The 26,681-nt window shown below is 46.2% G+C and overlaps 1 protein-coding gene across 3 annotated transcripts in view; it reads right to left on the reverse strand.

The window, feature by feature from the left end:
• Nucleotides 1-217: 217 nt before the first annotated feature.
• The window catches only part of LOC147446258 (calmodulin-binding receptor-like cytoplasmic kinase 2), a 57,289-nt gene continuing 30,825 nt past the window's right edge, over nucleotides 218-26,681 (reverse strand). For 2 of the 3 annotated variants that reach the window (XM_086525522.1, XM_086525523.1), the window contains exons 3-8: nucleotides 12,484-12,789; nucleotides 11,257-11,510; nucleotides 10,856-11,024; nucleotides 10,684-10,773; nucleotides 10,303-10,601; nucleotides 218-1,006 (exon numbers count right to left, since the gene is read on the reverse strand). In XM_086525522.1, the coding sequence (XP_086381648.1) occupies nucleotides 620-1,006; nucleotides 10,303-10,601; nucleotides 10,684-10,773; nucleotides 10,856-11,024; nucleotides 11,257-11,510; nucleotides 12,484-12,789 (1,505 nt within the window). In that variant the 3' untranslated portion in view covers nucleotides 218-619. Of the gene's footprint in view, nucleotides 1,007-7,559; nucleotides 7,657-10,302; nucleotides 10,602-10,683; nucleotides 10,774-10,855; nucleotides 11,025-11,256; nucleotides 11,511-12,483; nucleotides 12,790-26,681 lie in introns of all 3 variants that reach the window. The other variant, XM_086525524.1, reaches the window with a different exon arrangement.

The following is a 26,681-nucleotide window of genomic DNA, read 5'->3' on the forward strand; positions in this document are numbered from 1 at the left end:
ACAAAAACTGCTAAATATTTAAGCAGTGTAATGGAGCAAATAATCTACTTCAACAAGGCGTCTGGAGGCAGACGCAAGCACTGCCTTTCATGAGAGAGAGAGAGAGAGAGAGAGAGAGTCTCAACATACAACCTCCCGTTCTACCGAAAGGTAGTGCCAACAAAAATGCAAGACAGATTAACTAGGTCATCAACGATTTGTTGATATGCATGCCATGTACAAACCCTTCTGATGAATAAAGTATTATCTGCACACCTAATTACTTTCTTAGTCAGAGCAGCCAATTACAAACCTTGTGGCTCACCAAGGTTGAGGGTTCAAGGCTCGCGGTTTGCGTCTCTTGGGTGTAATGTACAGCAATGTGCAGTTGTAAATACATGATATGTGTAAAGTTTCTCCCTACTACCTTCACCGCGTTCAAATGGTTAAAAAAAACTGTGGCACATAGCTGGTAGCACAAAACATTCGACGGCGGTTCAAATATCCAACTAAACACAGCATAGTAGCAAGGCACCATGTCCTTTTTGTGTTCTCCATTGCAGCTTTAAAAGTTTGCCTTGTTGTGTTCACCTTGTCTAAGGATATGTACAGATTGTTGCCCATGAATAAATTTAGGCACTCACAAGCCCCCTGTCATTACAGGAGCCTTGCAACTTTGACTACATGCAAGCTTCTTCTTCCCAGGCTCTGCAGCTCCAAGATTTGTCATATTTAAATGTTGCGACGACCTTGCTGGCATGGAGTTCCTCCCCATGGATGCAAGGGTTGGCACCTTCTTTTCTAGGGTCGGGGGCTCTCTCTCCAGCATGAGACTCTGGTAATTTTTCCGAACATCCCAAAGAACTTCTGCAACATTCTTCATAGGGGGTCTATCTTGCTTTGTCCGTGCTGCACATTGAAAAGCAAGCTCTGCAATTCTTTCTACCACCATACATGCCGCATTTGACACTTCCAACCTGGGATCAAGAATCTCTACAATCTTTCCATCAAGAAATTTCCTGAAAGCCTGCGCACACACCACTCTCTCTCTCTCTCTCTCTCTCTCTCTCTCTCTCTCTCTCTCTCTCTCTCTCTCTCTCTCTCTCTCTGGTCGAGGGCGAGCTCCTGGTCCTGTGTCGAGGCCGAGCTGCCTGCCAAGGGCGAGGGCGAGGGCGAGGGCGAGGGCCCTGACCTCTGAAGGACGAGGGCGAGCTGCCTGCTGCCTGCCAAGGGCGAGGGAGAGCTGCCTACCAAGGGCGAGGGCGGAGAAGAGCCAAGGGCGACGACGAGCCAGACAGGACGAGTCAGCCAGGGCGAGGGTGAGGGCAGAGACCAGCCAGGTCGAGGGCGAGGACGAGACCAACCAGCCAGGGCGAGGGCGAGGACGAAAGCAGTCAGCCAGGACGAGGGCGAGGGCTTGGTGACGAGGGAGAGGCCAACCAGGGCGAAGGCGAGACCTCTGCTGGTGAGGGCCTCGACTCAGTGCTCGCTTTGTTCTTCTCTCTCGGATGGACCAACCAACCGAGGATGGTGATGCAAGTGGCTTCACCACCCCACAAAAAATGAAAGCGACATTCAAGCGGAGGAACAGAGATAGTATACTCTCGCCAAGCTCTCTGCGGGCAAGGAAAACCGTCAAAGTCCAACATGATTTAATGATGGAGAGGCTTCAAGTGATGATTAAATCGGAGCTCAGCTTTATGAGAGATGACATCAAGAAAGAGATGTATGCAAACGCAGAGAGTTATAAGAATTCTATGTATGCAGATATGAGGAAAGAATTGGATAAAGCGATGCTTGGTAAGCATGATATGATGTATCTATCTATGAAAGGGGAGATGCAAGCTCTAATGCAGGCAGAAGTGAATGTAATGGAATGTATTATGCAGAAAAAGTTGGATGAGGAAATTGCAAGCTTTGAATCTTGGAAAACCAATGTGGAAGAGTGCATGAAGGAAAAAGATGCAGTGATTGAAGAGCTTAAAGCGGAACTTGCAGCTTGCAAAATTATGCCCAAAACGGAGATGGGAAATCAGGCCTCGATGTTAAAGGACCTCGAAGAAATTAAGGAGCAGGTGAAAACTCTGCGCGAAGGGGAAGAACAAAACTCGAAAGAGGCTTCCTCATGGGCGGAGCGCCTTTTTAAAACACAGGAGAAAGTTGACAAAGCAGAAAAATGGATTGAAGGTGCAAAGAAAGGGAAGGCCCGGATGCCAGAAGCCGCACAGACTTCTACCATCATCAATATGACCATTGAGGAGGAACAGAAGAGGAGGACTAGAGCCCTCCATATGCGTATTACTGGTATCAAAGACACCAAAAATGTAGAAGACGAAGTGAAGGAACTCTTTGCAGCGCATGAGCATCCCGGAACCTATGCACACAGGTGCTTGGAGAGTAGGAAAGAAGGGAGTGGATGAGAAGGGAAACGTCAAAGAGAGAGCACTTATTTTGCGTTTCCCGACTTTGGAAACAAGGAAGGAATTCATGAAGAAGAGACCAACACTTGAGAAAACTGGAATATTTATGGGGGATGACCTTACTTTAGCACAAATAGCACATATGCAAGAGTTGATGCCAGAGATCAAGGCAGCAAGGGAGAAGGGAAAAATTGCCTTTTATAGAGGAGGGAAAGTAGTGGTTTTGGAAAGACGCAAAACATGACGGTGCGAGACATATGGGACCACACTCCGGATGGCGGCATGGAATTGTAATGGATCATATAGGCTGGATGTGGGTGCCTTTGAGGATAGCTTCAGAGATAGAGACATTGTCTTTTAGTCAGAGACACGTCAGAAATCTGGACAGTTGATGCCAAGTGTGACTCGTTATTTATGGGAGACACCTTGTCGGCCAAACGCTAGATCCCAGCATGGGAGTCGAGGTTCAAGAGGGGTAGCAGTCTTATTCAAGGAGGAGTTGCAGCCGATATTACAGATTGTCCGGAGAGATGACCGGGCGAGATACATGTGGGTGAGACTGAGAGCTGAGACAAGCAGATTCTTATACATTGCTATATGTTACTTTCCCCCTAGCACATCAGTCTATACCTCACCTAGAGGGCAATCCCCTTTCTCTATACTTGATGATGACATATGGGAGTTCTCTAGAGATGGAGATATCATTCTCTTGGGAGACTTTTATGCCAGGACGACCAACTCCCAAACGGTATTTTATGATACCTCGGAGGAGATGCTTACAGAGATGGATATATGGGAGAGGGAGCTTGACAGACACTCACAGGATAGAGAGCACACAGAGTATGGGAGATATCTCATGGAGATGACGACTACGCATGGTTTGGCCATACTTAATGGTCTAGAGATTTTTCCTTCATATGGGGGATTCACATGCTTTTCACACAGACATGGGGCCAGTATAGTGGACTATTTCATGACTTCACCAAGCTTCATCTCTAATATTCAGGATCTCAATGTGGGTCCCAGACCTGTTGGAGTAGCAGTGGACCATGCTCTCCTGACTTTTTCAGTCTCTTTCCAATATAGTGCCTCTCAGACACCACGGAGGATTGCACACACACGGTATACTTTTACACCAGAGACGGACTCAGTTTATGTGGAGGAGATTTACAGACGGATGTGGGCAGCCGAGCCTGTATATACCGTGGAGGAGATCACCACTCTATTGACGGAGATCTTGCATGGGGCAGCAGCAGAGGCATACCCACACACTCAACCAGATCAGAGAAGACGTTCTGGGAACATGCCTCAGAATAGTTGGTATGATGAGGAGTACCGAGAGATGAGAGTTCAGATTCAGAGCGAGCTTATACTTGGAGTCATTACATATAGACAGTCTCGGATTGCCCTTCGGCGTTTAGTGCAACGGAAGAAGTGGGCCTTTTTAGCCCAGATGGAACGTGATTTGTATCAGCTCTTTTTGAGTCGAGATTCAGGTGAGGCCTGGCGTCTCTTCCATGAGCACTCACCTTCTCCAATGATTACTTCTCCCGAGATTTGGGGTCAGTATGCAGCATCATTATATACAGTACCTGGGCAACCACCATTACCAGACACTATAGAGCCATGTCCAGCCACTAGTACCTTCTTTACCACTGAGATGGTGAAGAACGCCATTGACAGGATGAGGACTAGGAGAGCATATGTTCATGATGGTTTGGTGGCAGAGCACTTGATACATGCTAGAGATTTACTATCAGAGGTTCTTGCGCGGTTGTTTAACCGTGTCATGTGTGAGGGACTACCCGAGTCCTGGAGATTATCTACTATTATACCTCTCTTCAAGGCAGGGATCCCACGGTGCCAGGGAACTACCGTACTATTATGATAGGGCACACATTGGCACGGTTGTATGCATCCATTCTTGAACAGCAACTGAGTAAATGGGCAGAAAATGAGGGCATACGAGCAGCAGGACAGGCTGGATTCACGAGGGGTTTCTCCACTTTGGACCATATTCTTACACTCAGAGCCATTATTGAGGAGGGTCGGGCACATGGGAGACGGATATATTGTTGCTTTGTGGACTTCCGCAAAGCATTTGACAGAGTGCTGAGGGCCAGATTGATGCACAGGCTACTGAAGTTGGGAGTACCCACAGAGATCATATAGGGGATCATGGCTTTATACGGCTCAGTGACTGGCCAGGTACGCACTCTTGAGGGGATTTCTGACATTGTTCATTCCACTATTGGAGTGAAACAGGGGTGTCCTTTGTCCCCTACACTTTTTGGTATGTATGTAGATAAGGTCTCTGACTACATTGACAGAGAGGGTGACAGAGGCGCTCAGCTAGCAGGGACATGGATCCCTTTATTATTATATGCTGATGATATTGTGTTGATATCAGAGTCGCCAGAGGGCATGCAGAGACAGTTGGATGCATTGCACAACTTTGCAGAGGATAGTGGACTGTCTGTGAACCTTGGTAAAACCAAGGTTATGGTGTTTAACACCACACCACAATGGGTCAAGAGATCGGCACCTACACTCGTATATGGTCAGGACACTGTGGAGTACACAGATGAATATACATATCTGGGGGTGGTATTCACGGGACCGAGGTTTACTCTGAGGAGAGCCGCAGAGACTAGACTGTCCAGAGCCTATGCGGCATTGGGATGGCTAGAGAGGATGTGTTTTGCAGGTTCAGTTTCAAGAACCACGAACAAAGCTATGGCTCTTTGATACTTTGGTTGCTTCAGCTATGCTTTATGGGGTCCAAGTTTGGGGACCATCTGTGAATCATGACAATTGGAGGAACATGGAGAGACCCTTGGTATTTATGATATCCCGGATGATTAGAGCCAAGGCCTCCGTACCACATGCGATTATTCGAGCGGAGGTAGCCACCCCTCCTATAGAGATTGAGGCTCTTACCAGATCAGTGTCCTTTATGCACAGTCTATGGGATACACATAGAGGCAGATATACTAGATTGGCTCTTGAGTCCTCTAGACAGTTAGCGATGCAGGGAGACGCATCATGTTGGTATGCGCAGATGACCTCATGGTTTCCGAGGCATGGTCTCAGCATGGATAGATTGCCTCCTTTTGAGTATTCCCTGGATGCACCCTCCCTGCCAGTCACACGGACGGAGATCACTAGACTCATTCGTCAGGATCTTATACAGTTGGACACCAGGAGGACATGGGTAGAGCTGATGCAAGAGTTGGGCACGAAGATGGCTTTCTACAAAGAGCATCTTCTCCAACTTTCGGGAGATGGGTTTGTGACTCGTCCGAGCTACATGGACACTCATTTGTCTCATGGTCAACGATGTGCTATTGGTCAGATTCGCACATCCTCACACCAGCTAGAGATTGAGACGGGTAGATTCAGAGGGATACCACCGGAGTCTAGGATATGCCAACTATGCGATAGAGAGCCTGAGATAGAGCTACACTACATATGCCACTGCACTGTGTATTATGAGATACGAGGGCGCTTCCATTGCTTATTCAGGGAGGGTTTTGGACCCCTAGATAGAGTCATGAGGTATCAGGATCAGAGATGCCTTGGCTTATATCTACTTGAGCTACACCGACATCGAAATAGTTTGCCGAGGAGACATGGAGTACGACAGTCACAGAGACAGATCGCAGACTTCTTTGGATCGAGGGAGCCAGGAGACCAACCAGCAGCACAGGGTTGTACCCGCATTCATACCAGAGGCACCCTCATTGACAGGACGACTGAGCTCGGGAGATCGAGACGACCACGACCGAGACACAAGAGCACACTCCATCGACGGAGACTCGAGCAGAGGATCAGAGGCATTCTAGCACGACACCCAGATTGTCATTGAGGGCTTTTCTACATTTTCACATTTCACATTTCACACTTCATTTTCAATTTTCATTTTTTACATTCAGTACTTTTTGTACTTTGTACTTCAGACATTGTATTAGATTCACCATTTTGTATCTGATGGTCTCATAGGTCATTTTGGCCTTTTGAAGACGTTAATATATCATTTCATTTCATCTCTCTCTCTCATCATCCCGCCAACTAGGCGACTCCAAATGTTGGTATGCATAGATGTCAGCATGGTTTGAGTTACATGGTTTCGCAATGGACAGATTGCCACCTTTTCTGTACTCCTGGGACGCACCATCGCTCGCACTGACTCGATACACAGAGGACCTGGCTGAGTCCCCCTCGGGAGTTGGGAAAGAAAATGGCTTTTCATAGAGAGCAGGATGGTTTCGTTGTGCGGCCGAGATACATGGACTCACACCTCTCGCATCGGCTCCGATGCGTGAAAGGTCAGCTTCGCACTTCCTCTCATTAGCTACACATGGAGACAGGGAGAGATATTTCGACACCCGCAGAGGAGCGGATATGTGAGCTATGTGACATTGAGCCAGAGACGGAGGAACACTATATCTGCCAATGTCCAGTGTATTACAAGATTAGGGGACGTTTTCATTCTCTTCAGAGATGGCTTCAGGCCCTTGTCTAGGGTGATGGATTACACTGATCAGAGATGTCTTGGGCTTTTCTTGCCCGAATTACGGCGACACAGAGAGGACTTACTACAGAGGATGAGGTGCTCCAGGCGGGAGCCCATCCAAAGGGCAGTCACAGACTACTTCCAGAGCGGCCCTTCTCAGGTAGCAGACTACACGACAACCCGCCCTGCATCACGTGGGACTTTGCTAGAGAGAGCCAAAGAGATCAGCAGATCCCGACGACGAAAGCTATCTACCAAACACCGCCAAAAGCAAAGCACACTTTCGAGCACAAGGTGCCATAAAGCATGTTGTCATGAGGTTCATTAAGAGCGGGAAATCTTTCTAAAACCAAAGACGAACTCATGTATGAAAGTGCACATGATAGTTAGGGTTGACCAAAGCATGGAAAGAGAAATGTACGCTGTTATGGAAGCTCGCAAGAATGATATATATACACACATGAGGAATGCTCGGCAAAAAAAAAAAGGACGTGTGAATTTTGCATTGCTATGTACATAGTGTTAAAAGGGGAAATGCAGGCCATTTTGAGAGCAGATGTGAATGTAATGGAATCTGTGGTACAAAAGAAATTGGATGTTGCACTTGCTACTATTGAACCGTAGAAATGAAGGAGAGTGCATACCGGAAAGCATTCTTTTATTGAAGATCTTAAGGGCAAACTTTCAGTATGTGAGAGCAAGTTTGATGAAGGTGAGACAACTCGAAGCAGTACAACGGATCTGCATATACAAGAAGAATGAAAGAGCTGAAGTTGCTTGTAGAGAATAGACTGAAGGCCTCTACCGATGCAGTCAAACATCACGAGGAAAATACCAAAAGGATAGAAGTGGTTACAAATCAGAGCCCACGCCTCTCACCTTCTTCTACTATCATAAATGAAAGGAGAGGAGAAGGAAAATGCAAGCGTTGAATATACAAGTTGTGGGATAAAAAGAGGATGCATTGGCTTTATGCGTAAAAATGGGGCAAACGAAAAGTCACCCATAGATGCATGGAGAGTAGGAAAGGATGCATCAAAAGAGAGACCACTTATAATGAAGTTTGCTGATTTGGACAAACCCTATCACAATGACCTCAAAAATATCATACTAACATAAAGCAAAATCTTATAGCATCTTATATAACCCCAGGGATGCGCCAATCTCTGACCATATCAATCTCCTCGGAGCATCATCAATCTGGCGCTCAATCATACAAAGGAAAAACTCATCAACGGGAAAATCTGTACTGTAAATCTGAAAATTAGTATCCCTCTGGATCAAGGAAGTTAGGGCATTGTCTCACTTAAAACTCTTTCTGAACACATCAATCCACAAAGGTCCATCCCTCAAAGCTCTGCTGGAGATCTCCAGGGGTCTAAATAATAAAAGTAACGAAGCTATTGATAGTACAATGGATGCTCTAGTCACTAATTCTTGATTGCATCAGTTCAATGCCTATTTTGAAGTTGTTTCAAAGTCCAAACATAATGAGATTCTCCTTGCCTCTATGCAATTTTCACGTGACTCCAAGATTCGAAAACAAGAGTGCATAGAAAGAAAATGAGCTACGCATAAGGAGGCGAATGAAGCGTCTTTGTTGGATACCCCTCACTTAAAAGTGAGGTGAGTTCCATGAAGATCTCAACATGCATTGCTTGCCTTCACAATACCTCAAAAGAATAACAAAGAAAATTTCAATCTTTGATGCAAAATGGGAAACATGTCGCGTCCTTTGCTAATGGAGTGTCCCAACTAAACGGGCAATTGAGAAAGTCGGATTATGAGAGAATGAATTCATTTTTCTTTGGGTTGGACCACTCAATCAAGTTCGTCGACATGGAGGTCAGGGACCTAAAGACATTGTCGATGCTATTCAATTAGTCCAATTTCTAAAGATGAAGAGGAAAAAGGGTAGGTTAAAGACAGCCAAGCCAAGAATTCATCAACAATAGATTTGTGCTAGACTACACATAATGGGAATGGTAGGAAAATCCTTTGTTTCAGGATTTAGACACATAAGGAAAAGAATAAGAACAAAGAAAAGAACACTAAAAAGATCAATGAATCTAGTTCGAATGACCCTAGGCTCACTCCAAAAGGGAAATACAAAACATCGTAGGAGATAGCCTCACCAAAAATGGCGTTGTACGGTACACAACAGATGGTAGGTCACACATTATGACACATGGATAAGAATTATCTCAAACTTAGCTTTTGTTATATAGTGACGAGGGAGGGAGCCTAGTGCTCAAGTCAACGTCTAACTTAAAGCTAAGCAGGAGGTAGATCTACTACAAAAATGTAACTTTACTTGAATAGGTCTGTAATGTGAATAAAGTGCAAGTGGCTATGTTGTTTGCTAACTATACGCGGCATTGAGCCTCATCATGATTGCGTGGTCAAAAAACTCAATGGATGTGGTGTACTTCTACACGAAGATTGGCAATATTTTTCTTTGGAAGCATGATCCTCAACCCATAGCGATAGCGCAGTTTTGAAAGATGTTGCAGTAAGAGACCGAGTCTCTCAATTCAGAAACGGTCGTAGCACAATCTATAGGTGTTATTGAGCATCTTCCATTGGTAAGTCAATCTCTAGTACCCATGCTTGGTAATAGTTAGATAATAAATTTCAAGTGGTTTGATCATTCCACTCTCACCCTAAACTTCAAAATTGATTGGAAATTCAAAACCTCGCTTGCGTAGTGTTTGTGTAAAACCCAAGGACAAAAGAAGTTAGCCTCTCATTGGAAGTCTTTTGTCTTTTGAGAGCACAAGGACGAGTGAGTCCGTCCAAAGCGAACCTGCCTCACATTGTTCAAGAGTAAAAGATTATCATAATCCAAATTTGAAGAATGACTTGTGGTACAAGAGGAGCGCCGTGGACAACCATCAATCATGGGGGGCAGCTCAAGCTAGCCTCATCTTTCGCAAGACGGGAACTCATGAGTAACTGTGAGATTAGCTTAGTGAATGTTTTTAAGCCCTTCACCTTCTTAGAAAGTCTCTAGAGATGGCCGTGGTAATGATCGTGTAGAATGTCTAACTATCTCTAGTGAAAGCCAGTCACTAGGAAGTCTCTCTAGTTTCTATGGACACTATGGTCTCTGTGGGTAGGCTACAACTTGTGGCCTAGGAAGCCATATCTATCTACGACCCTCATAATATCTATGTGCCTCTAATGAATGCATGGATGTGAGCCATCCCTTGGATCTAAACATCTAGTGTGTCATCGCTAGATAATGGTCTAGCCTGAAACTCAGCACATAAACAAAGCTCAAGAAAAATAAAACGATATTCATGACAAGGAAAAGCTTAGATACAAATGGTGATGCATAATCCTATCAAGCCTTAAACCACTGCATAAAACAAGCAACAAACTTACCCATTTGAACATTATCTTCTCTTTGACCTCCCTTTTCGGATCTATTGGCTTCCTTCCACTTATTGTCTCGAGAAGAACTATACCAAAAGAATACACATCACTCTTCTCTGTTAGCTGAAAATTTTTCAGGTATTCCGGATCCAAATAGCCAGCAGTTCCTTTGACTTGAGTTGACACATGGGACTCCCCCATCTCGAGAGGGCCCATTCTTGAATAGCCAAAATCTGCAACCTTTGCCCTATATTTTTCAGTCAAAAGAATGTTGGAAGGTTTAACATCTCGATGTATGATGGTTTTTCCTGTATCATACAAAAAACAGTTCAGTATCCACCAACTGGAATGTGCAGGTGGCTTGATATGAAGAGTACTTGTTCATTCTACCTGCATACATATGAAGGTACGTGAGGGCGTGAGCAACATCAATGCAAATATCCAAGCGCATGCCAAGGTCTAAAACAATGCCATGTGCACCTGTAAATCACATTAAGATGTTTCCCTCTGAGATCAAGGATGAAACTCAAAGAAAAAATATTGTGTCATTGCAAAGAATCACCATCTAAATGTTCGCGCAAGTTGCCATTGGGGACATACTCAACAACTAAAATGCGCTCTTCATTCTCCTCAAAGTACCCAATAAGCTTCACCAGATTCAAATGATCAATATCCACCAGCATTTGCACCTCTGTTTCAAACTCGTTAGAAACACGTGGATCGTAAACTTTCTGTCACAAAAAAATCCTTGCCATTATTACTGTTCACTTTCTGACAAAATGTTTCCATAAGATCAGAAATGGTAAAAAGTGAATGAAAAGTGGAAATTAAGCAGCTCTCTAACTGAATGCAAACAAATATTCCTTTTTTTCATGCAAGCAGACCATTTATAACCAACCACCGGAACTGCTTCCATATAAGGTTTTTTTAAAAAGCCAACTGAAAATGGTGGAAAATTAAGACCTTTTTTGCTCGCTTGATTGCAACGACAGTGCCATCTGAAAGCCTCCCTTTATATACAGCACTAAAACCTCCCTGTCCAATCTTGCAAGTGGGAGAAAAGTTTCTTGTAGCTTTACTAAGTTCAGCTAGGGTAAAAGGTTGACCACCCCGGAACTTTTGTGGAGACTTACTGGGAGAAGCAGCACAATTCTTTGAGCTGATGGAAAAGGAACCACTAACAGAGCTCTCGTTCAATGAAACGGATGTGGAAGTACCTGTAGAACAGTCAAAGTAGAGAAAAATTGTTTCCGCTTCCACAAATTATGACCCAAGTTGAATATTGATCAGAAAACATTTCTCTAAGCTTAGATGAAAAGCATACCTATTTCAACAACCAACAAAATAATTAGAGGCATCTGTGTCTAAAAATGATGAATGATTTCATCTTAAGAGATCGAAAATCCTAGCTCTATTATCTTATATTGAGGGAGAACAGTCTTACGATGAAGGGTTGCAAGAAAAATATGTCTTTAGTGATGTTTGTGAGGTTAATGAGGGGTATTTTGGGAATTTTGAGAAACTGAAGGGTATTTTGGGAATTGTTGGCCAAATATGAGGGTATATTGGGAATTTTTGAAATTTGAGGGGTATTTTGGTAATTTTACCTGAAAAAAGAATATGGGTTCTTTGGGGTCTATCATTAAGGGGTATTACCTTCAAGCAAAGGGCTGTTGGCTTCAAGATTTTCTAAGACCATATGGTGAGCTTTTGATGCTGAAGAACTACCTCCTAAAAGCCCAATTAATATCATGGTCACAAAGCCTATGCTACACGATAAAGTATGAAATACCTTCTTGAGTGCACTCTGTGGCTTTGACAAACAAAGGGTAGATGAACCACAATCTCCATAGTCTAGTCTCAAGACAGACAAAATTGAGTGTGAGATAGATTTTTTTTTTATATAAAATCCTTTCCATGTTCTTCATGACCACCCCCACATATATATACACACGCATTCAATGCTTTTCTCACCCATCTACTTAAGTGCACCCTTGGCCTTGACAAAGAAAGGAAGCATGTACAACAATCTTCGTGGTCTACTCTCTGCAAAGGTCGAAATGAATGAAGATAGCATTTGAGACCCAAGACAAGGGAAAGAAATGCTTTCCATTTTTTTTCTAGACCACACATACATACACAGTTGCAATGCTTAATCACACGCACGACCAAGAGAGCACAGATGCTTACTTGTGGCTTCTGCTCTGAGAGATAACTCCTTAGTATCTGGTCTCTTTCTGCGCTGAACACATGGGCACAACAAAACCCATGTAATGAAGAAACAGCCTCCACAAGAAACCAGATGATAGCTTGAGGGTGAAGTTTTGACAGAGTCTTGTTTACTTCCACACAAAATAAGGAAAGGGTTATGCTTTGAAGAGCTTTTGGTGAGTAAAGTTTCATTTCCAAGACTGAATGAAGGAATATGCCTTGAATAATCATTTACAGGTTCGATCGTACAATAGCTGAGTGCTTGAGGATAGATCTTGAAAAAATCTGAAAACACCATCTTTGTTGGTTATACGATCAAACAAGGTTATAAGGATAACAGAACTGTTTAAAAACAAAACAATCCAGTAACATTCCAAACTACAAGCACAAACGATTCCCACAACAGTCGCATTACCTTAAAATGTTGCATGTATGTGTGTGTGTGAAGGGAAAGCTCTCAGCCTCCCATCTTGAAGACCAACTCCCACCTAGATCCCAAACAAGCTGGGCATATCTTCCCTTCCCATGAGAAATGGTCGGACCTCGATGTAAGCCCTCACTAGCAGCACATATGGTAGGCTCAAAAGTCTCATCCCTGTTACCATGAGCAGGAAAACTTGTAAGGGAATCACCAAGGCCCGAACTGCACTCTATTATACATGTATTGTCCTCATGGGCATACGTGGTAGCCACTTGGGCCTCTAAAATACTATCAAGAGCATATATCCCTCCAAAGAGGCTTTGTACACATTACCGGCATCTGCATTCACATCATGAACTATGAGAGGGCTCTTCACTTAAACAAGAGGCTTATCTTCATTGAGCAAACTCTCCAAATCATCAAAGTCAACCTCGCTAGATATGCATACATCAGCCCGAGGTGAAATAGGAGGGACATCACCTGTCTCCAATAAGAGATCATCAAAGAAAACAAAGTCATCATATCTGCCATCAGCATGGCCCTCATCCTCTAAGACCACTTCACCTTGGCTCTCGCTGCTACAAAGAAACTTTGACTCTACGCTCATCACATCTCTTACTCCTCTTGGCAGCATATGCTCCGCAAGAGAGAGAAAGGCCTGCCCTCCCTCTTGTTGCGGCTTCTTATCAAGATGTACACTTTGTATGAGAGAGACATCTCCTATGTTGACTTCCTCTGCTTTATGAGTGTCGAGAGAGGTGTCTTTTAGCATTGGCTGCTGCATCTCTTGCTCCTTTGACTCCTTAACACGAGACAAGCTTCTCAGTGCCTCGATCTTGCTTAAAGCCTTGTCGACATATACCTATTGAGAGGGATCCATCGGAACATCCGGGTCATCAAAACACCAATAATCATCCAAACCCTCCTCCTCGCCATTGAACACATTCAGAGATTCTAAATCTGCACCAGGAGTGACCAAGTGCTCATCCACAAGCTCACCTATGGACACCACATCTTCTTCAGTAGAGATTTCTTCCACTGCGGCCTCAATCTCCATCACCACCTGCTCCTTGACAGCGGACGATTGCCCAACCCCCTGCTTTGGCAGAGCTTCTATCACCTGGCAAACCACTGCTTCCTCTTCTGAGTGCACCTGCTCACTAGTCACATCATCAGTTAAGCAAGACATGAATTCATCCCATACCTTCTCAAACTCCCAAGTAGGTATCAAAATTGTGCAACGGGAATATTCTCTCATCCTCGACACATGATGACCCGCACTCCAAGGCTGCATCTCCATCAGTTCCCACAGAGTCTGCTACTGGAGACACCTCTCCACGGCCACACACCGACTTTGGAACTTGATGCACCTCCGCATGCTGCTGATCATGGCAAGGCTGCCCACCCTCTTGCCTTGGCAAACTGGCTTCTAATACCACTTTGAAATCTTCATCTGAACTAGGTACACCATCTGGATATATATACCTGATGAATCCAGGATAAGCCCAGATTCACCCTTGAAGGAAAGTGCAAGGTATAGACCCATGGTAGTCACCCACAAGACAATATAACCATCAACTCCGTCATGCATAGTATTGACTAAACACCACGACATCCCCACTAACGTCGTCAGTGCCCAATAGTGGGTGAAGAACTAGGTACTAACATATGCTCCCCAACACAACACACACCACACGCACACACACATGAGCATACATCAACACAAAGTTCAGCGTACTGAGTTTCTGTCATGACTCCGGAGATCAAGGGCAAACTCAGCCATAATGAAGCCTAGCACTAAAAGAAGCATGACCATCCGCTTCACTCTCTTGCTCGCCTCCAGTATGCACTCCATCGAGTACTGCACCTAAAAGCCTGCTCGAGATCCCCAAATCTTCAGCACTAACCGAGCTTCTGCCACTCCAATCATCCTCACATTCATTTGCTTATCCGCTATCGGTAGAATTTGATGACTCTCCACTATCCGAGTCCGTCTTTGCTTCAATGGTCGATCCCATAAATCTCTTTTGGTCTTCACAAAAGGCTAGAAGCAGAGCTAGCTTCACTTGGTACCAACTTCTTTGCTCTGTTGTTGAGAGGTTGCAATAGAGTTTCCATGCAACTCCGCGAAGCCCTTGCCACACATAATCTGCCTTTTCTTCGTCTATGCAGATTTGCAATTCCTCCATCTCTAGCTCCACGAGCCATATCCAAGGTCGGATCCTCTGCCCTAGCGCTCCACTAAACAACTTGTCAATCTTGGAATACGCCATCTATGACTCCTTGACCTTTAAAACTTTAGCACGGTTGGAGTTATCCTTCGAATTGCTCTTCAAGACTTATCTGGAAGCTTTACGACACAAAAAATAGACCTCTCCCCAATGGGATCGCCAGAAGATGATGGGGACTTGGACTATACCACCCAAAACCAAGCCCTCTACTCTCTAACTAACCCAGAGGATTTCTTTCTTCTATCTTTATTGGCCGTTACATCATATACCCTTACAACTATCCCTTGGTCACACATGCCGCCGAGGGAAGAAAACACCAAGACACCCAATCTGCTAACCACAATTTCCCGTGCCCATACCCGACCCACACTGATACATAATAAGACACGATAGCGGAGAGAAATTGAGAATATTTACTCAAGATCCAAGAATATGAAATATACCTATGACTCTCCTGACTCAATTTGCTGCAACTAGATGGTATACAATGATGAAGGCCATGAAGAAAACACCCTCCATTTAGTGTAGAGTTCGGCGAGTCCGCGGTTAAGCATGAGCGAAAGAGTGTGGCCAGCTATCCACCTCCTTTGGGCTTCAGACGAGAACCTTGATATTCCGCCTTAGACCAACTGTGTTTCTTTTGTAAGCTCGTGGTTGCACACTGTACTCGCTCTGCTCATGGCCATCCTAGCTTCCAAGTTGCCATGCCATCCCTTCTTTTGTGTGGCGTACTTTACTGCGGCTTGCAGTGGCCCTTATGAGCTTTCGGCACCACCCTACCGCCTCTTTCCATGGAAAAACCTCATTTGTGCTTGCTCATGCCTTCTTCAACTGCAAATAGAGCTCCCTTCATCTGCAATAACACCCCTCTCCCCTTGTTTTCAGCCTGCCGCTTCCCACCCCCCAACGTTCCCAAGCTCACCTAGGCTCCCCTGCCTACAAGTCCCGGCCTTGCACAGCAATCCCCCGGCCCTGCTTGTCTGGTCTCATGCACTCTAACTCCCCTCCAGGTCGCTCTCTCCCCCTCTTCTCATCCTACCTAGTCTCTTGCACACCAGCCCTTGCTCATAGCCACGAGCGCTCTACCCACCTGCAATAGCCAATAACACATCCTTCCCAGCTCTCTCTCCCTCTTCCTTGGTTGTTCCCGTCTTGAGCTCGATCTCTTTTTCTCTGATCCCTCGTGCTCTTGAATCCCCTTCTTGGCACGCCTCGTTACTTCCGACCTCCGACTCATGTGCGATGCAGCGCTTTAAAGAATCATGCAACCTTCGATGTTCAACGTAACACAAGGAGCTCCTGCGCCATTACTCTCCCATGCAAAAATTGATTCACTTCAATGCAAACATGGTAGTAGTTCACACTTTCCTTGCAAAAGCCTCAGATGAAGTTTGGAGCGACTTGGCTATGTCAAGCATGCAGATTTCTGAGAGGGAGATTGAGGCAAAAAACCCATGCTCACAAGTTGAGCAAGTTAAGATCTTCTACAAAAATGGTGTGTTTAGGGGGATGAACATGAATTGATTGGAAGGAGAGAAAGCTGCTGGAGATATAGCGTGGCTATGTCGAGCAAGAGACAAGGAGTCCATGTAGATGAAAATCTGATGGCATATGTATGTATGGGGCCTGCAGGCAACCTTAGCAGCTCCATTAGGCAACCCACGCTCACCCCTCTCCTATGGCGTTCCTTCCCTTCACGTGAAGCCCATCTCGTCATCATTGCAGACGACTGAAAAGCCTCTCATTCATTTTTTCTTACATTATACCTTTAAGGAGTCGATTCCCACCAACTGATGGTTAGAGACCCAGGTTATTTAGCTATTGAACCAATCTTTTGGAGTGCACGTGCGCATCTCACAAGATCCTCTTGATTGTACATCATCATCAGAGACGGTAACTCCGTGAATATCCATAGCAGGACCATAACACCAAAGGCACACTTTGTACAATTCATATAAACGATCATACACTACTTTCACTCAATCGACATCTCAAACCCTCCTAGCATTGGAGCTTTGATTTCGTCACGAGACGATAGCCGTTGATTGGAGCATCACCAACCTCACACCTCGCCAAACTATTGGCCAAAAATTATCCACCCGATTGCCATCTCTAACATTCAGCAGACCATCCTAAGCGAACTCGGCTTCTGAAGTTTATGCATAGATGTAGCTTGTATCAGCTCTAGCACTGGCATAGCCATACACTTCGTTCTTGAAGGCATAATTTCTCGTTTCTACAATGCATCGGCTAAGAACGATCTAGAACCCATGAACGTCAACAGCTTGTGACAATATGTTTTGATGACCACCTTTAAGTTTTAAGGGTAAATAAATTATGGCCCTGCCCTACAAAAGTCAAAGTGAATTAGAGCCTCTAATATGGGAAGGGCAACCTTGAAAGTTTCTCATCCCTAGAAAGTATGAAGCTACACTGCAATATCTAGGCTTGCTCCTACAGCCTCTACCTATTCCAGACCGCCTTGGGAAAGTATAGCAATGGATTTCATCTTTGTTCTTCCAAAAACTCAAAGTGGGCATGATGATATTTGGACCATCATTGACAGATTCCGCAAGCACGCTCACTTTATTCCCATGAAGAAGAAAACTAAAGCTGATCATTTGGCCGAACAGTTTGTCTCACAGATATTCAGATTACATTGCATGCCCATATCTTTAGTGTCAAATAGAGACCCTAGGTTTATGAGCTTGTTTGGAGAGCCATGTGGGAGAATATAGGCACTCAGCTTAAATTCTCAACATCGTTTCATTCACACACACATGCAATCGATGATAGCCAGTTCAACGGTTTTGGAGTTGTTGAAGTCCTATACGTCTAATCACAAGACTCAGGGGGGGAAGTATTTGCCTCTTGTGGAGTTTGCTTACAACAACACTATTCACACATCTACGGAGAAGGCTCCATTTGAGATTGTCGACGATGTCAGAAAGGTTCCATCAATTCTGACCACTAAGGACAAGATTTTTGAAGCAGATTAATACACGCAAGACAAGGTTGGATAGGTATATATGTACATTACCGTAAGATACGATGCGTCAGTATGATACAATGTACCTTACATACGGTACATGCATAGTTTTTTACGATTGGAAATTTCAGCCTCTAGTTGGCAGTGCATTTATATTCACCTATAGATTATAAGATACCCAGCCTCTAGTTGGCAGTGCATTTATATTCACCTATAGATTATAAGATAGTGCATTTTTCTCCACTCACTTTACATGGAATAGGTATGTTCATGTTTTTGTGTTGGAAGTGGTTTCAAGAATTTTCAGCCTTGGAGATTCTTGAAGAAGCTGGACCTACGTCCATAGACAAAGTTGAAGCATTGAAGGAGCTACAGATGATTTTGTGTCACTTTCGGTGCGGCCCAAAGAAGCAAGCATTGCAGACCTTTATGAAGTTCAAGTATCGCATGACCCACGCATTCGAGTGGGCCGACGAATAGTCCTTTCGAGGATTCCGGATGTTATTGGCGATCCCCCTCGACGCCATACAATCCGGTACCAGTACCTCACTTTGAAAAGGAGGGGATGTCACGTGACACATCCAACCCTATGTGTCCGTGGAGTGGCTACAGCATGACCAGGCTTCAGTTCCGTCAAGTCAGTCTAGAATAGGAAGTGATCTGGCACTTTTGTGAGTCTGTTCGCAGACCGTCCATGACCAGTCACTTAGATTAGATGCATATCCTCCGGTTGCACACAACATGATCATCAGCATTCCCATCAGAATCCATCAAGGGAAATTTCCAATGCATAAAACATATTTTTCCTATTTTTGACTTATTTATTAAGTGACTTTTGTTGGGATCTAGGTAGGGCAATTTTGCTAAGATAATATATAAGCAACCTAACGTTAGCACTTTCTAGCAAAGGAGGCAACAGGAGCATTGCTCTACAGGCCCACTCTCAGCAAGAATAAGAACCCATCAGCCTGGCGTTATTCCACAAGGCCACTTCAGCATTTTCCAGCCTGATTCCTGGTGTTTTCAGCAACAGACCACTATCGCCATCAGCCCTGACCTTGGCGTTTTCTGCAGTAGCATCACAAGCCATAAGCAGTGATTCTGCAGCAGATATTCAGCCTCAGATTCAGTGATTTTTAGCAGGAGTTTTCAGCCCTTAGGCAGCGTTTTTGCAACTTTGCATCAGCATTTTCAAAAAAGCGTTTGCATCAGCCAGCCAGTAGCGTTTTTGTACAACAGCAGCATCGTTTTCCAGCAGTGCAGGCCAGCGTTTTTACACATGCATTTCAGCGTTTTGCAAGCCATAAGAACAGCGTTTTCAGCCAAAGGAAACAGAGTGTTTCTAGCCATCAAGTTAGCAGATCATTCCCCGATTTGGTACCACAGTTACCGGTTTGAAGCATTCAGTTTCCAGCCATAGTCTCGTCCTCGTCGTCCACACCGTCGGCCTCGACATGGCCCCATTAGATTTGCATCAGCATCTTGTACCAGATTGTGCAATCAATAGTAGACCACTCTCGCAATCGAGAGTGGGGCCCTTGGAGGAGGGTTTACAACGTCTCTAGTGTCGTATTCTCTTCTCTCTCTATCTCTCAATCTCAACACCTTCACGCACAGTGTCCATTCATTTTGTTTGTGATCACTTGCACTCTCTCATTAAAGCACGGAAATCTCTCCCTTCCCTAAGAACAAGGAACCTTGAGCACAGTTCGGAGCACTCATCTTGAGCAAAGTTCAACATTCATTCCGTTGCACCTTACACCTATTAAAGTATTGTAGATTTTAAGCGTTTTTTAAAATAATGAACGAATTTTACGTACCTTACACGTGATCCATTCAGTACTATGTACAGTATGTACCTTACCACCTTGACGCAGGATCTAGACAATGAGACACCGGTAAGGGAGTAAACAAGCATCGATGCGCCTTGCAGTTGAAGGAGAATGATTGGGCGCGACCTCAGTTTGAGAAAACACGCCTAAGGAAGAGGAAGGGTAAGGAGAAGCTTTTCCCAAAGCTTAGTATGCGGTACTATGGGCCCTTCTAGATACAGGAGAAGATCAACGATGTATCCGGTGCATGGGTAGATAGAGCCGGTGTCTATTGAGCTAGTTTCTCTCCTTTGTCTCGTTTGCATGCATAATTGAGGACGATTACTCTTCTTTCAAGAGATGGGTATGTCACAAGTTTGTGACATGGCACAAAGGGTTAGGGTTTTTAACAAACCCCACCCTATTTCTCCAACTTACAAAGAGTTGCCAAGGCCTTTATCCTAAAATAAAGGGAAGGCAAAAGTGTTGACGTGGTTTGTCGTACAGACAAGGCCCGCAAAACACAAAACCTACTAACATGGTACATGTACGCATAGTCCGCAAAACATGAAAGTAACCTCTAGCGTTATTTTTTGAGTGCTGGGAGCTTTTGGGAGAGCACAACTTTTCATGTGAACGCTTCTTTTTTCCGAGAAAAAGATCCTTCTATTAGTTAATAAAACTACCCATAGGGCTACAACCACCTCTACTAGAGAGGGCTACAACAATCATAAGGGGACTCTCCCAATGAAAAAACAACATATGTACAATGAGGGCTAAATGAGGAGATGGGAGGAGGGAAAAGCCACACAGGTGGACGATAGTGCCATCTGAGCTCACCAAGGACCATGGTGCAGAAAGGCCCAGGGCGCCAGAGTCGAAGGAACGCCTCAGAGCTGCTTTGAAGTCTCTCGAACTGTCCCCTAAGAGTAAGCCAAAAATCTCGAATAGTCTCTGCTGGTGGCACAAGGCGAGCCTCGAAGATGCGGAAGCAACAGGCCCGCCAGATGAACCAGAGTGTCAGGCCACAGACGAGCTCCCAACACACCTCTCTCTCACTCCACCACTCCTATGGAGTAAGCTCTGGAGCAAACTAGAGTGTAGGTCGACCCCCTTGTATCGCTATCATCTTGCTAGTGGAGGATAGCTCAAATTGTAGTGCAAGACCCGTGAGAGTGGACCAAGCAACTGTCCCCTAAGTGTATTGTCGTGTTGTGGAAAGAGCTGGCATCATCCGAAGGATCCGAAGCCAAACCTGTTGTGCCATAGGACAGTCACACAAACAGTGACGCTGACTCTCCAAAGGATGGTCCCAAGCTGCGCATGCTGCCGAAAGGCCACTATGTACTAGCCAGCTCCCCACTGCGGTAGCTCTATGTGCAACTAGCCACTGGAACAAAGTGACTCGCCGCGGCTATCTGGCGATGAGGTGCTGCTGCAGGACGAGCCTCTCTCCGTGCTGCCAATACGTGACGTCCTAGTCGAACACTGTACTGAAAGAAAGGGACCCCTTGATGATCGACTGAAGAGAAAGGATCCCTCCAAAACCACTCTCCAGGATCCCACTACACTCGTGCCAGTGCAGGGTGGTGCAGAACATACTGTACATGGCGTATATGTACGTACTGTACGTTGTCCCATATAGGAAAAAAAATTATGTACATAAAAATACGTACTCTTGTAAAAAAATCCGCAAAGTATTAAATTTTCTAGGACATTTCCAATAAAAAATAAGAGAGAAGGCAGCAACTTATAGAGACATGCAAAGACATGTTTTACAAGACAACAACATACTGTGTAACTATTGCAAGAGACTTCAAAGTTAAGACAACGTTGATGATTGAACAAGAATATCAACGCTCAAATGACTCATGAGAGGAGAGAGAGAGAGAGTATTTACCTACGTAGAGCTCTCTGCAACTTTCTATTTCTCTGCAGTGGACAATCTCTGCGCCTTCAATGCACACGTCTACAAATTGTGGCCTAAAAACTGCTCGCAAGGTTAAGGCGAAACTCTCCAATAGAGCCGGAATTTATTTTTTACAAAAAAAGTAAAAAGTACAGATCGTTCCATACGGTACGGATTCGTATAGAACGTCCCTACAGTACCGATACGTTCCGTACGTACTTTTTGATCCTACCTTGTGCAAGTGGACAGCTCTCCCAAGCCCACAACCTCCAATGGCCTGTCTCAAGAGCTGCTGGGTGAAGATCTATGACACAAGTCCTCCCGCAGATGCCCACTACTCGAATCCTCTGAAAAAACAACACTCTGCAACCTGTGGAGCCTCTACTGAGACTCCCTGTAATCGACCCTCGCCCTGTATCTCAAAGAACATGGAGGGTATAGTCTCTGAGAAAGCCCAAACTGAATGAGGACCTCCACTCGCGTGAAGGCCTCCATCCATCTGGGAACTGTTGTCTCAAGAGGTGTAAGCCACTCACCTGGTATTGGCTCTGTGATGTCCTGACACATGCTGTGCACCCCTCTCATGCCTTGTAGTTGGCTGCTCTGAAGCTCCTCTGATAAACCTGAGAACTGTAGCCAGTCACCTAGAGTGCGTGTTGGACCCTTTGCCGTGGGACCCCAACAAACATGAGGCCTACTACCAACCACGTGGCCTCTCTAAGTGCTGACCATGGGGTTCCAAACAAGGGGCCGTCTCAGGCGCTCCTCCGTGCAAGTGGGCCGGTGCTGCTCCAGACTTCTCCGCAGCTGCTCCCATCAGCGAGCAGGCTCACAGCAAAATGATCCTCCAGTCTCCTGCTCAGACCAACTCTGCGCATCTCTGTGAAGATCCATCTGATGGAAGGTCTCCAGGGGCCTCCTGCCTGAGGCACTTGAGCTCTAAGCCGTTGAAGCAAAAACTCCTTCCAGGGCTCCTCCCTTGGAAGTAGTCCTCTGACAACAAACTTCTCAAGAAGGGCTCTGCTCTGCTGTGCTGGATCTATGATCCGCAACCCCCCCCCCCCCCGAGAATACGGTAGAGCGATGACCTGCCAGGCTACTTTGGTCCGGGCTGAGTGTCGTGCCTTGCCCAAAGAAAGTTCCTGATCAGCCTCTCTACCTGGTTGATGCACGAGCTCGAAAAGATCCAGCAAGATGTAATGTACCACATAGTAGCCAACGAGACCTGGTTGGCCACTACAACTCTGCCTGCCAAGGAAAGCACTGTCGAACTCCAATGTAACAACTTCCTCTTGATGGACAGGAGGAGAGGCGCAATCTGCTGCTTAGGAGACAAAGTCAAGGCCAACCTGACAGCCCAAGTAGCAAACTGCAGACCCTGGGGAAATCCATCTAAAACCCTCACTTGGCAGCCAATCAGGCGTAGGAGCACTGCCAACCTAGAAAGTCACTGTCTTCCTCGAGTTGATCAGTGCGTCTGGTGCACAACAAAAGGTCTCAAGAGCATGCTCACACATGTGCAAGTTGGCTGCCTAGCCCTCCAAGTACAAAGTTGAGTCGTCTGCAAACTCAGCATCCAATAGCTCATCGTCCCGAATAGAGAGCGCTAAGCCACGTAAGCCAACCTGCTGTGAAACCAAGAATCTGCTCATCGCCTCAACATAGAACAGAAAGAGGAAGGGGGCTAGAGGGCAGCCCTGTCTGACTGAGCGTATGAGCATGAAACGGTCTCCTCTACCTCCTGCCAAAAGCACATGATTGTGTACACGTCTGTAGAGAGATGACACACCTCTGATCCAAGCATCTGAGAAGCCCATCCTACGTAGAGTACCCTCCAAGAAGTCCTAGTCAACTTTGTCGTAGGCCTTCACAAAATCGAGAAGTATCACCAGATCCTCACCTCCTCAGAGTCGCGCGAGAACAGATGCCTCCCAAAAAGTGAAGATGTTGTCAAGGATACTGCGCTCCTTGACAAAACCTATCTGGATCCCATGTATAATGCTCTCTAGAAGTGGCTGAATCCTCAAACTCAAAGCCTTGGCTAGAATTTTGTAGGTTGAGTTGAGGATGGTGATGGGCCGCCACTGCCGAATCTCATCCAAGGAGCCACCCTCCTTGGGAATGAGGTAGATCAAGCCCACTCATGCTGTCAGGCATCTCTCCTATGTGCAAGATGAACTCAAAGCGCTGCAAAGGTCTAAGCCCACCAAGTCCTAGTACTCCAAGAAAAAACTGGGAGTCAAACCATCTTCACCGAAACAACTACCTCGGGAAAGTGCTCTGAGGGCCACATGGAGCTCCTCTAGCTGGAGAGGCAACTCAAGACTTTGGCCCATCTCCCCACTCACAAGACAAGGCATTTGTGTCCAAACATGCTCTCTGCATGCATCCTGACGCTCTGACTGAGGCTCTGCTGACAAGACAGTAGGTCACGGTAAAAGTTAGTAGCAACTGCACGCATATCCTCTGACTATGAAGCAACTGACCCGCCAGGTCGCCTCAACTGGCTGACACGGGTGTGTGCATGACGAGGTCCCACTGCCTCAAAGAAAGACCCAGTCACTCTATCACCCACATGAGTCCACTGAGATGCCTGTCGATAAAAAGCAAACTTATGACACCTCTCCTCTATGCTGGCAAGCTCCTGGCGAGCCTGCTGCAACTGCTCCTCCAACCAAGGATTATCTAGATGCTGCTCCTACATCCTTTGCAAGGAAGCAACGCCCCGTCCAAGACGCTGCTGCTCCTCCTGCGCTGCAGCCAAGCGAGCCATAGACTCCTCGAGAAAGAAACGACTAAGCTGAGCAAGTCCAGAGGCCACTTTGTCAGCAGGAGAGTCTTGCGTGTCCAAGCCCTCTGTCCAAAGAGCCACCACTCGCTCTCTGAGCTCAGAGTCCAACAAGATCCTCTTAGGAATGCGTAACATCGTGCTCCCCCTCCTTTGTCTATCTGTCACCGTGAGGATCACTGGTGCATGGTCCGAAAAGAATGTCCCAGCCAAGATGCAAACTGACCCACCCAAGTCACAATTATGGTCACTAGCGTAGAAGCGATCTATCCGAGATAGATTCACTCCTCCCACTCTGCGGTCCGAGCAAGAGAAGGCCAAGTTGTCTGGGGGTCTCACAAAGCGAGAGTACTGCCAAACATTTGAAACCCTCAAAGTCATACATAGCCTCTTCGAGGCTGCCAACTCAGCTTCGTGCACAGTTGCATGGCTACCTCCAATCCTGTCAGAGGGATCCTCCAACATGTTTAAGTCACCCTCAATGCACCATTACTCTGCATGCAGTAGAGACTCTACAATGTGAGACCAAAACTCTGCACGTGCACTTGCCACATTGGGCGCATTCAAAAAGCCCAAGAGGCAGCCCTGAACCTACATAGTAATCCACTGAGCCTTGCCAGGCAGAATAATACCTCTGCCCACAATGGCCTGCTACCAAGAGTCCACAATAGTCATACATACCCCTCCCTAGATACCACCCGGTCTAAATGCAGCTGACCAAAATGTCTCAAACCGCCCATGCAAAAGCTGAACACATCGTCTACTGCGGCTCTCACAAAGATGATGCTCCTACAGCATAAGAAGGTCAATCTCTCCGCCCACAAGGCAACGCTGAAGCTCCCGACGCAATCGACCCCGCTGGCGCTGAAACTGGGTCCACTTAATCCCTGCACGTTCCATGAGACAATCCTCATGGGGAACGAGAAAGAATTGATGTTGCAGCAACAGCTAACCGTGTTATCTTCGAGCTGGCTTGGATGGGAAGTAATCCGTATCCGAGCGTCCCCGAGATAGGCATGACTGCAAAGACTGTCTAGCCCAGGCCCATGAGGAGCGTGTCGTGTGGAGGGCAACCTCCTCTGTCCAAGAATCCTAATGTATGTATACATAGCATGGTGGGCTCTGCATGTCAGCAAAGAAGTGTACCACAATGTGTCTACATCCTGCCAAGTTTGAAGGTGTCACTGAGAACTTGGCCAGCGGCCACAAAGTCTGTACCAGGTCTGTAACCCCCAGGTCTTCCATGTGGTGAGAGAACTCGAGGGCCTGTGCCTGCAACCACTCCAGCACTGAGTCCAAGGTCCACTCAGATTGGTCCCTGCCACATAAGGGAAAAGAGAAGCCAACCGCCGAATCCGGGGCCTCTATCCCTCTAGCTACAAGGAACAGTACATGAACTCTGAAACAAGTTGCCTCAAAGTCTAATGAAGGATCACCAAGAAACCACGTGAAGTCGTAGGAAAAGAAATCCCACCTGCGATGAATGTCGAAACTCATCAGTCCACGAGGAACTGCTGCAAAGGGAGACGTCTGCACCAAAAGGGGGATACGCAAGAAGGGTTGTCCCTCCCTCGCCAAGCGACTCGTGGAAAAAGCGCTGCCAAGAGATCTCCTAGCAGCCAAGGATGGTCCTGCCCCATGGGTCGGCTGCGGGGGAGGAACAGGGAGAGATGTGGAAGCAAGGGGGCTAGTGGGAGATGGAGGAGTGGGGACACGGGGTGCAACAGAAGAAGAGGGGGGAGGAGGGACGGAGGAGAACTCGGGGGAGGGAGGGGTTGTCGAAGGTGAGGCTGAGGTGGAGGGTGGAGCTGGGACCTCGTCCTGCTAAAGAGGGTCGAAACGGTTCCCTGTGGGAACCCACTGGTGCTGGCCTAGAGCGTGGCGACCACCCGGAGGGCCAAGTTGACGTGGTGGCCTCTGTCGACATCTACCACGAACCTGCTGCCAACCCTCCTCTACCTAAGTCCCAAGCTCGAAGGGTGAGTCTGCCTCAGTACCCTGTGAGGCTGTGACTCCGTCTGCTGCTGC

This window comes from Adiantum capillus-veneris, chromosome 12 (assembly GCF_014529385.1).
Source record: "Adiantum capillus-veneris isolate H3 chromosome 12, ASM1452938v2, whole genome shotgun sequence".
NCBI classification, from domain to species: domain Eukaryota; kingdom Viridiplantae; phylum Streptophyta; class Polypodiopsida; order Polypodiales; family Pteridaceae; genus Adiantum; species Adiantum capillus-veneris.